Source organism: Mus pahari, chromosome 4 (assembly GCF_900095145.1).
Source record: "Mus pahari chromosome 4, PAHARI_EIJ_v1.1, whole genome shotgun sequence".
Lineage (NCBI taxonomy): Eukaryota > Metazoa > Chordata > Mammalia > Rodentia > Muridae > Mus > Mus pahari.
In genome coordinates this window covers 93051814-93063848 of record NC_034593.1, presented here as the reverse complement: position 1 = coordinate 93063848, position 12035 = coordinate 93051814, and the positions used below count along the sequence as shown (strand labels likewise).

At 44.1% G+C, this 12035-nt stretch overlaps 1 protein-coding gene across 2 annotated transcripts in view; it reads right to left on the bottom strand.

Annotated features, from left to right (window-relative positions):
- Positions 1 to 10575, bottom strand: part of Trim33 (tripartite motif containing 33) — a 71643-nt gene extending 61068 nt beyond the window's left edge. The window contains exon 1 of one of the 2 annotated variants that reach the window (XM_021195792.1): positions 9394 to 10575. In XM_021195792.1, coding sequence (XP_021051451.1) covers positions 9394 to 9985 — 592 coding nt within the window. In that variant the 5' untranslated portion in view covers positions 9986 to 10575. The remainder of the gene's footprint in view (positions 1 to 9393) is intronic. The other variant, XM_021195793.2, reaches the window with a different exon arrangement.
- Positions 10576 to 12035: the final 1460 nt, after the last annotated feature.

Sequence of the window (12035 nt, the reverse complement as noted above, 5' to 3'; positions counted from 1 at the left end):
AAAAAAAAAAAAAAAAAAAAAAAAAAGAAAGCATACAATATTAAATAAGGGACAAATAAGAAAACAGTTGCTACAGAGTGAGTTCCAGGACTGCACAGAGAAACCCTGTCTTGAAAAAAAAACAAAACAAAACAAAAGGAAGTTAGATAAATGTTAAGAACAGCCTGAGTTGCAACTGAAAGGGTAAGGACCAAAATGAGTCACATATAATATGCATATGAGAAATAGGGATCACCTCCAAGCCAATATGTAGGCAAAGGCAGCAAATCTCAGCCACAATTAATCTCTACTTTTGAACATTTCAATAACTATTTGATTTACTGTTACAAAATATCTCATACCATTTTTTTAAAATAATTTGAGTGTTATCATCTCAGCAAGGTTCAACAGGCTCAAGGTTTATTACATACACCTTTTGTAATATGCTTCACAAAACATGTAGGTACTACTGAGTGGAAACAGAAAATTTAATATACAGAACACTGAAATGCAGTGTTACTTTTAATTCTTCAGACTTACAAGTACAAGCGCAATGAAATGATTCTAAGCATCCCACACTCATATATATCTACTATAGTCCACATAAAAATGGGTTCATGTTTTCAATGACATTTACCCTGTACACTAGCACTTATTATATGAGGCTTGTTTCTGAAAAAGTTGTATATGTTATATAGTTTGGATATTAACACTCCATTAGTAGGCCACATGTGATAAGAAGCCAAAGTGCTCCAAATGTTTTACTTCAGCCATTATTTGTATTGTTTCAAGTAAGAATCTAAATGATCTCTTTCAAATCCTGTGTAACTTTAAACCTGACTCGTAACTGTTACCTAATACTTCCCACCAAATCCAAATATGGGACATGTTATCAGAAGGTACAGTAAATTTTTTAAGCTTTGAGACAATATCAAGGATATGAGAGGAACTCATAAAAGAAAACTAGTTTAATTTTTATCGACAAAAAATTAAAAATGAATTAATCTAGTAAAATTGTAATGCTCTAATAAAAATGGAAATGTTTTTAGAATAATTTTGAGACATTTTGCTCAATTGAAGATTTAATATAATTCCCACATCTATGGATTTTCCTTGCTTGGTTTAGAAATAAGACACTCAAAATTTACCTTGTTCATAAAGTAATTTTCAATTTTTGTTTGTAAGAAATATTGCCAGGTCAGTAAAGATACCACTATTTCCTTATACTTTGGAACTTTGATTCTTGAAGGAAAGTTATGCTGCAAAAATATTCTTATAATCCTTTGAAAGGGGCCCATAAACCAGAACAGTAGGTTTTCTGCCATGTGAGAGAGCAACTATTGCGTCTTCTAGCCTAATCCGTTTCAGATAGTGTAGCCTAGTGTTCTGACTATAACCTCTTTGGAGGAACTGAGCCAAAACTCCTAAACTCGTGGGGTATTTTAGGGACAAGGTCTTACATGGCTCATGCTGTCCTTGAATTTGCTTTGTATTTGAAGATAATACTGAACACTTGATCTTGTTGCCACTAACCAACCAAGTCCTGAGATCACAGGAATAATACCACCACAGCACAGCTGTCTGTCTCTTCTTCTGTTTTTGTTTGTTTGTTTTGTTGTTTGTTTTTTTTCCTTTTCTGGGCCCCTAGAACCCTACTTGATCACAACTCTGCCCTCCTCTTCTTTTCCCTTTTCCTCACCCCTCCCCCCACCCACACGCCCACACGCCCACACACATCCTGAGCATTGTACTCCAGCCTCATTTTCCCTCTTCACTAAATGGCCATTCTGCTCTACATATGTAACTTGTTGCCCATTTGTTTGGTGTGGTGGTTTAAATGAGGAAAGTTCCCCTTAGGCTCTGATGTTGAACAGCTGGTTGCCAGCTGGTGGTGCTGTTTTCTAAGTCATTATTAATTGTGTTCTCTTAGTTATAAGGATCAGCCCTGAGGGGCAGTAGACACAAACAAAAAGTCAAGAAGAGAAGAACAAGACGCTACTTTAGAGGATGGTTACCACAGCAAAATACATAGGCTCAAATTAACCAATTTACATATTCAACAAAAGACAATGTACAGAATCCATTGAGAATTCTTGCAAAAAAAAAAAAAAAAAGATAAGCAGTCTGAAGACAGAAAACATACAAATAACTCATAGAAAGAACATAAATCATATCATATACATGCACTCAAAGTTATTACTAGAGCTGTGGTGTAGCTCAGCAGTAGGGCATTTGTCTAACATAACATGTAAAGGTCCTGGTGCCAATATATGGTGTATGTGTGTGGAGGGGTGTTGATCAGTACCATACAATACACACTTTTTCAACACTAAGCCACAGGCCTTAAGTATTTCTCTACTGTTCACTCTTGCAGTTCTTTCCTACTATCTCTTGGGTAATGACTAGGTACAGAGGAGCAGTTTGTGACTCACAGAAGAGACAGAGGTTAATGTATCCATCACCCTGAGCCTAATCACTGAAAATACAATGATGAAAAAAATTATAACCATAAAACAAAATTAGTAAGTTATGATGAACTATTTATAAAAAGGCCAACTTTGGGTAAGAAATATTTCATTTTTATGTTCTGTTAGGGGCATACTGATGGATACATCTAATATAAAAACTTCAAATGAATTACTCTACTACCTCCTATCTTTCTCACTGTACCAATGACTGTAAATTATCATTTTCTTATTGTCCTTTAAGGAATCAGGACTTATTTTAGTTTAAGAATCTTGAGTTCTTGCCGGGCGTGGTGGCGCACGCCTTTAATCCCAGCACTTGGGAGGCAGAGGCAGGCGGATTTCTGAGTTCGAGGCCAGCCTGGTCTACAGAATGAATTCCAGTACAGCCAGGGCTATACAGAGAAACCCTGTCTCAAAAAAAAAAAAAAAAAAATCTTGAGTTCTTAAGCACTTTTGCCTACTATAGCTATTTATACATACACTATTTAAAAATTTAAAATATCAATTCATTTTTAAATCTTCATATTTTAGTATCTTAGGGAATGGGAAGATGGCTCAATGGATAAAATACTGCACAAGCATGAGGAGTGAAGCTCAGACCCCCAGAAGTCACGGTTTTAAAAAAACGGGGCAGTACAATGCTGAGCAGGGTAACTTACACCTTTAATCCAAGCACTTGGGAGGCAGAGGCAGAGCACAGAAGCAAAGGCAGATCTCTATGAATGCAAGGTAGCCTGGTCTATACAGAAAGATTCAAGCCAGCCAGAGAGACACTAATTAAAAACAACAACAACAAAAAAAAAGTGGGGAATGCCTGACTCCTGCCAGTAATCTCAACACTTGAGTGTCAGAGACATGGGAACCACTAGCTAGATTGGCTGTCAGTGGCAAGCACCAAGATCAGCAAGACACCCTGCCTTGGGGCTGGAGAAATGGCTCAGTGGTTAAGAGCGCTGACTGCTCTTCCAGAAGTCCTGAGTTCAATTCCCAGCGACCACATGGAGGCTCACAACCATATGTAACAGGATCCAATGTCCTCTCCTGGTATGTTTGAAGACCAGCGACACTGTACAGTGTACTCACATACAAATAAATAAATAAATCTTTTAAAAAAAGAGACAGACACTGGCTCAGTAAAGTGGTATATTCAAGGAAGACAACCAACATAAATTTCAGGCTTCCATAGGCAGGCACATACATATAAACATATATTTGCACATACATGTACCCATACATACAAATAGACATACCGCACATATAACAACAACAACAAAAAATGTATCAGAAATAGTTTTCAAAAAAAAAGTAATCTAGATTTATAATGCAGTGGTAAAGTTTGTGCATGGTATGCTGCAGGCCATGATCATTATCTACCACCACAATACACACACACACACACACACACACACACACACACACACACACAAAGGTTGCAAGAAGCTAGCCTGATATATGCTTCTGCTCAGGATTCCACTAGGTAGAAATCAGTCTGGCCCTGAACTTGTAGACTTAAGCAATCTACCAGGTTCTCTAGTAGCAAGGACTTCAGAAATGCAACACCAAGCCAAACTCATTTAATCTGTCTTATTTTTTTTTTCCTTTGAAGCACATAAAAGCCTGACCTCATGCTGGGTTATAGTGGTACATACTTGGGAGGCAGAGGCAGGCAGATCTCTGTGAGCTCAAGGCCAGCCTGGTCTACAGAGCAAGTTCCAGGACAGCCAGGGCTACACGAAGAAACCCTGTCTCAAAAAAGCAAAAACAATAAACAAAAGTAACCTCATATAACTACATACTTAAGAAAAGATTACAGTTAGAAATTATAGAAAAAAAATGACACCCTGGAGGCGGAGGCAGGCGGATTTCTAAATTCGAGGCTAGCCTGGTCTACAAAGTGAGTTCTAGGACAGCCAGGGAAACCCTGTCTCGAAAAACCAAAAAAAATAAAAAATAAAAAAAAAACAAAAATGACAGGCTCAATTCATTCATTCTTGAAATAATGGCTGCCAAATACCCATGCCTGAAAACATCGTCTGTCAGTCTCTTTCAATTAAAATAATATTTTCCATTAAAAAAATCATAGTTAACTCAGAACTCTTAACAAAGTGGCAGTAAAAATACAGTAACAGGCTGGGTAGGAGATACAGCTCAGTAGTAAGGCATGAAACCACCATCTTTACATGCTATGGGGCCAACAGTTTTAGCCTAAACTAAACTTTATAACTAAATAGTGTAGCACCATAGTTACTTAAAAAAATAATAATAATAAAGTTTTAATCCTGCAAATCATGAAAGGGTTGAGATGGCTGTGTTCAACTGCTGTTTAGGCAAGCAAGGTGGTCCCTAGCCTAAGGTACCAATTTCTCAAGAAACTGAACCAAGAGGATCAATTACTTGAGCCCAGAGCCTAGGAGTTCAAGGACAGTTTGGACATAGCAGAGCAAGACCCCATCTTGAGAAAAGATCGAAAGTTTAAAGTCATGTTCAACTCTACACTGAGTTCAAGACTTGGCTATAATAAGATACTGTCTCAAAAAATTAAAATTAAAAAATTTAAAGTGGGTTGAAGAGATGGCTCAACTATTATGAGTATGTACTCTTCTTCCAGAGGACCCAAGTTCAAGTCCCAACACCCACCGGTAGCTCACAACTGCCTATAATTCCATCTCCAGGGGATCAGAGGCCTCTGGACTCTGCAGTCATCTACACTTATATGCACATACCTACTCAGAGATACATACCCATAATTAAAAATAAAGTAAATATTTTAAAACAATAATTAAATAAAATGTAAGTGCCCACCTAGGTAGAAGTTAGAAGTGCCACATAGTATATGTACTCCTGGGACATAAGTCCCAAGGTTAACTCACACAGAAGACCCCCCCCCCTCTTGGATATACAACCTATGGGTGGTGACTCCTTTGGCAAACCTCTATCTTCAAAAATATTTACATGATTCATAACAGAAACAAAATTAGTTATGAAATGGCAACAAAAATTATTTTGGGAGGCTGGAGAGATGGCTCAGAAGTTAAAAGCACTGACTGCTCTTCCTGAAGACCCTGGTTCAATTCCCAGCACCCACAACATGGCAGCTTACAATTGTCAACAACTCCAGTTCCAGTTTAAGTAAATCATTTTAAAAAATAGTAATTTTCTGGTTAGGGTCACCACAGCCTGAGGAACTATTAAAGGGTCACAGCATTAGGGGGCTGCTGCTAGATGAATCACTGCTCTAGATGATTCTTACTTGTTCAAAAGCTATTGAAAACATATTCTACAATACTCTAAAAGGAAATAGTGATGATTAAGTAATAAATTAGACTTCAACTGTGCATTTCAGAGCACAGTTGAAATCTAATTTAAATGCAATGGGTACATATTAGAGCTACTACTGACAAAGTATCTTCCAGACTGCTTGACTAAAAATAATGGCTGATTCCATACTCAATTTGTTTTAGATACTCTTTAAAAAAAAAACCATTACTTAGAAATGATTGTGTTTATTTCCTTCCATTTAATTTAGTTCAAAAACAAAGGGGGGGGGGGTTGCTTGAGAGATGGCTCAGTGGTTAAAAGCACTGACTGCTCTTCTGAAGGTCCCGAGTTCAAATCACAGCAACCACATGGCAGCTCACAACCATCCCTAATGAAATCTGACTCCCTCTTCTGGTGTGTCTGAAGACAGCTACAGTGTACTTACATATAATAAAAAATAAAACTTTAAAAAAAAGGGGGGGGGGGATATCCACAATACAATCTCCAAAACACAAGAAAATCAAGAATAAGGAAGACCAACATGTGGATACTTCATTCCTCCCTAAAATAGGAAATAAAATACCCATGAAAGAAGTGGCANAGACAAAGCTTGGAGCTAAGACGAAAGGATGGACCATCCAGAGACTGCCCCACCNGGGGGTCCATCCCATAATCAGCCACCAAACACANACACTATTGCATATGCCAGCAAGATCTTGCTNAAAGGACACTGATATAGCTATCTCTGTGAGGCTATNCCAATGCCTGGCAAATATAGAAGTGGATGCCCACAGTCATCNATAGGATAGAACACAGAGACCCCAATGGAGGAGCTAGAGAAATTACCCAAGGAACTGAAGGGGTCTGCAACCCTATAGGTGAAACAATATGAACTAACCAGTACCCCCAGAGCTCGTGTATCTAGCTGCATATATATAGCAGAAGATGGCCTAGTCAGCCATTGTTGGGAAGAGGGGCCCTTTGGTCTTGAAAACCTTTTATGTCCCATACAGGGGGATGCCAGGGCCAAGAAGTGGGAGTGGGAGGGCAGGGGAGCAGGGTGGGGGGAGAGTATAGGGGACATTCGGGATGGCATTTGAAATGTAAATGAAGAAAATATCTAATAAATTTTAAAAAAGGGGAAGAGAACTGAGGGAATTTATAGACTCCTGCTCAAATTTCAGAGAGCCAATTTTGTAACCTCAATTTCTCAGCTAATCAGTCAGATACAGTTGCTTCTTCAGTTCCCACTTAATGTATCCCCTAACACAGGCTTTCACAAGAACACTGAATCTCATGTGTCTTACTATGCTCTTAAGGGCATATGCAGTTATCCCCTTTAAACCTATTATTTAGTATCTCCATCAGCCAAAATTCAGTTTTTAATATATCTGTTGTTATGTGAAGACAGGTGCTTTGTGTATGCAAATCAGGTTGGCTTTAAACTCAACAGCGGTCCTCACGCTCCAGCCTAAGTGGTGGAATTACAGGTATATGTCACCACCCAGCTCAGAACTTTACTCTTGGTTGAGCTGTGGTGGTTCACACCTTTAATCCCAAGACTCAGGAGAAGAGGAAGGTGGTTCTCTGAGTTTAAGGTCAGCCTGGTCTACAGAGTGAGTTTCAGGACAGCCATCACTACACTGAGAGATTATCTCTAAAACCAAATCAAAAAAAGAAATTTTATTCTTAACATTATTGCCTGCCATGTTCAAAACCGCAATATCCTTCCTTCTTCCATCACCAATACCTGATGATGTGCCTGAAATTCTTCATTTAAATAGAGGTACAACCCACCAAATAAGAAACCTGGAAATCATCTAACAATGGTGATCTCCTCTCACACCAGTCTCAATGCTCTCCTCCACCTCCATTTCTATGGCCACTTAAACTCAGTTACTGGTAATAAACTGCCTGCCATTTTGTTAGTAACTACCATGTACCAGTCACTTTATATTTTTCTTTCACTTCATATTCTCAACCCTATAGTGTACTACTTCTGTCCCTATTTTACAAATGAGGAAAAGATAAATTATGAAATAATTCATCTGTCCAAATCATAAGTAGGAAATGGACCTAGGGAAAAGCCCAAAATCAGCCATTTCTCAAAAAGCAAACACCTACCCTAATATCAAATGTGCCCTCGTGTTACAGCTGTTATTATAGGTCTTTACTAACCAGTCCACACATTTTTCCTAGAATTGCCAAAAGTTCTCCTAACTGGTCTCACCTGCAGCCTTCCTTGCCTCTCCTCATTCCTCCAAGTACTCCAAGTCATATTTTCTGGATCAAAACCTGATTATTTTTCCTCTTGATATATAAACTCTTCCAGAGTTGGGCTAGCTCAACTGACCATGAAACACGCCCCCGCCCCCCATTCTATCAGCAGTACTGCATAAATCCAGGAGTTGTGGTGAATGAATGGCTGGACTTCCTGAAGTTAGGCAGAAGCAATAGAATTAAAAGTTCAAGGTCATCCTAGACTCAACACAGTTTTGAGGTTAGCCTAGGATAAGAGACCCTTCAGGAAGGTCCTCTGGTCTACAGGATAAATACCAACCAACCCTTTAGGACAGCCCACAATCCCTTCCCTGAAGTTCCAAAATTAATTCAAAAGCTTTGAAATATAAACCTTTTATCAAACTCATCACAAAGCCTAACTATTAGTTGTAGGATGCTATCTACCCCACAGTATATTTATTTAATTTCTATACAGAAACACTTTCATAATGGGCACATCTTTCTAGGAAACAGAAAAATCTAATATGGCATCTCAAATCCAAAATACAGTTTCAGAAACTGGAAGGATGGACTTCCTTAACTATTTAGCCAATTAATCCAATCTAACTTCCAATCTAACTTCCACCTTACCTACCCATCCTTTAGAGTTGTGGAATACTGCCCGCCCCTGCGAAGTGGTCACTCAAGAACCAGGCCCCAGGGCTTGCTTTACTAGAAGCTTTCCAGGCCTTCCTTCCAATGCCACAACCACGATACCCACCTCTACTGCTTCAGGTTACACAGGATTCCACCAGTGGACCGAATGAGATCCTCACTGAGCACTTTATTCAGTTCTAGCACAGTGCCCTGAATACTTGAGCTATTAATGCATAACAAATGAAATAACATAAGCCCAACTCTCCCTGACACTCTTCCCTTCCAAGTTCCTCTCTTCATCCTCAAATCCCAGGATTTCCCCTAACCACGCAGGCAGGCCCCTCACAACTAACATCACTTACCATGCTCCTCATCACAATGTCACCCAAGTGCCTTCTTTTAACCCAAGGACTCCAATGTCTTTTATTACCATTTAATCGGTAGCTCTTTCTCCCAACCGAACAGGCCAATAAGCAATCCATTCCAATCCCTAGCTAACAACGCTGTCGGACCAGGCCTGCCCACCCCAACTCACTTCTCACGGAGGGTTCGGTACACCCCTTTTCTGTCTCTTTAGTCCACCCTCTGCAGAAGCGCCTCAAACCTCCCTCTCGGCATCCCCTCCCCCAGCCCCTCGCTGTCGGCACCCCTCCCTTCTGCCTCCCCGTATCTCCAGCGGGGCAGCTTCTCTGGTAACCGGCCCCGGGGCCGTGGCTTTCGTGTCGGAGACGTCTCTGCACTGCACCGTCCGAGCACCCTCGGCACCCCAAGCCGCCACACCAGACTCTCCCGGGTGCGGCCTGCTGCTCACCTTGCTGGACGTCACCGTTGCTGCCCCCGGGGATGGGCACGCTGAGCTGGCGCTCCGGCTCCGGCAGACAGCGCAGGCAGAAGGAGTGCAGGCAGGGGAGCAGCTTGGGCTCCGCCTCACGCCGGCTCTGCAAGCTCTGCTGACACACCGCGCAGGTGTCCAGAAGCGAGGCTGGTGGTCCGAGAGGTGGCCCGGACGAGGGAGCCGGAGCCGGGGCCGGGGCCGGAGCCGGAGCCGGGGCCGGGGCCGGGGCCGGAGCCGGAGCCGAAACCGGAGCCGGAGCCGGGGCAGCAGCGGGAGCCGGCGTCGATGCCGCGCCTCCGGGGACCGCGGAGCCCACTGAGGCCGCGGGGACCGAGGCGGCCGGGGCCGAGCTCGAGGAGGCCGCGGCCACCCCCCCGTCGTCGGGCCCAGCCGCACCGCCCTCCGCGCCAGCCCTGCCGCCTTCCTCCTCCTCCTCCTCCACCAGCACCGCGGCGAGAGGCGGCTCCGCCTCCTGCGCCGTGGGCCCGGCGGCCCCGGCGGTTACCGGCGCGCTACCGCTGCCCCCGCCGCCACTCTCTGCCTCACCGCCGCCTTTGTTTTCCGCCATGTTTTCCTCTTTGAACCCGCCGGACCGCCCCGCGCCGCCCGCCGCTCGCGCCGCCGCCGCCGCCCCCAGCCTCAGCCGCAGCCACAGCAAGAGCGGCCGCCGAGAGCGAGCGAAGTAGCGAGCGAGCGAGCGAGCGAACACACGAGAGCGCGCGCGCACGCGGCGCCCCCGCCCTCGCGTCGCGGGGCGGGAGGGGTGGGCACGCGCACGTACGCACCGACGTCCTCCGGAGGGAGGCGGGAACTCCGGCCGCGCGCGCGCGCGGGACAGACCGCGATGCTGCTCCGCGCCTCGTTGTGGTCCGTTGTCACCGGGCTGGAGTTCTGTAGCTCGGTAGGAGCTGGTGGAACTGGGTCTCTATGACGTGGCTGCTAGCGCCGAAGCCGCGGTGGTGCCGGAAGAAGGGAGGGAAAACAGGCACGGGTAGGAGGCCTGCTTGCGTTCGCCCCGGAGCGAGCGTCTCCACGGCGACGCCATCCCCAGCGACGGGCGCGCCTCCGCGGAAGCTTCACCTGTCGCGCGCTTGGACGCGGAGGCCTCGTAGCTGCCTAGGAGGTGCGGACCACCTGGGTCTTCGCTGGGTGTTGCTGGTTCGCGTTCTCCAGAGGGCAGTGACACCAAAGAGCGGCTGCGCAGAGTCCCCCCCCCCACACACACACACCCCAAATGTCTCCAGATATAGGCTCCTGCGGTGAGACAGAAGTCTCCTAATAGCTAATTTTAGCTTCTTAAGGTGATTCTCCAGCGTTGCTACATACCTGAAAGCCAATCAAATGAGCTTTTTTTTAAACAGAGATGCCAGGGCCACACCCCAAAACAGAATCAGGAAGTTGGAAACCAGATAAATGTTGAAAAGTCCCTGCGGCCGGTGTGCCAGTTTGGGAGACCATGTTTCTAACCAATATTATACCCTGAGAGTCTCACTCGGCGTCCCCGGGTGGGCTAGCTGACTGTCCTCACCACCTCTGTCTTAGAAGCTTTCTGAAAGGGTTTTGTTTTGTTGGTATCAGGCCGCTCCGCCTCAGGCTGCCATCAAACCTTCACTTAGCCAGTGCTGCCAGAACAAGTGTAACTTGATATAGTGCCCACCTGTAGTCACCTGCAGGGAGACTGTTGAGTTCCAGGCCAGCTTAAGCTTCAGGCTTCACAGGGAGACCTTGCCTCCCAAAAGAAATGGGGGAGGGGAAATGATGTAAGTGCAACAGCTGTTTTAATGTTAGTCTCAGAAGTCCGTCCTGGACCATAGTTTTACAGGAAATTTATTTGGGTGAGTTTATAAATTCACAGAAAAGCGTTTTTCATCAATTCCTTCACAATCTCTTCTGACTTATGTGTTAAGATAGAAACATTGGGGTTTCTGCAGGAGAACAAAGAAGCTCTCTGCCTTCAAGAAGTTGACATTTTAGAGGATGAACATGGATAGTATGTCGGGGAAATGATAAATGCTATGGAGTAAAAATAAGGCGGGTGTAAAGGATTTGTGCTGATTGAGCAAGTGCTCTGCTGATAAGGTGAAGAAACCTGGCTTGCACAACAGTATTCCAGACAGAGGAGCAGGTGACAAAAACAAAGGGCCTGAGGCAAACAGAGACCTGGGAATTAGTGTGAGTGGAATGGCTTCGACATGGAAAGGATGAACAGGAGATAACACTTGTGGTCGTTTGAATAAGAATGGCCTCCTTAGTGTCATTTATTTGAATGGTTGGTCACCTGGGAGCAGAACTGCTTGAAAGGATCAAGAGAAAGTGTGTCACTGAGGTGTGCAAAGGTGTGCAAAGAACATTTTAACTTTCATATGCTCTATCACTAAGTTCAAAACCACAAGTATCAAAGAGAACAGGAGTTCTGCATCTAATCATTATCTACCAGCTTTTCTGTATTTCCAGGATCACGGAGGAGCACATTGGTATTCCAGTAATAAATACAACAGTACTGAGCCTGGCGGTGGTGGCGCACGCCTTTAATCCCAGCACTGGGGAGGCAGAGGCAGGTGGATTTCTGAGTTCGAGGCCAGCCTGGTCTACAGAGTGAGTTCCAGGACAGCCAGGGC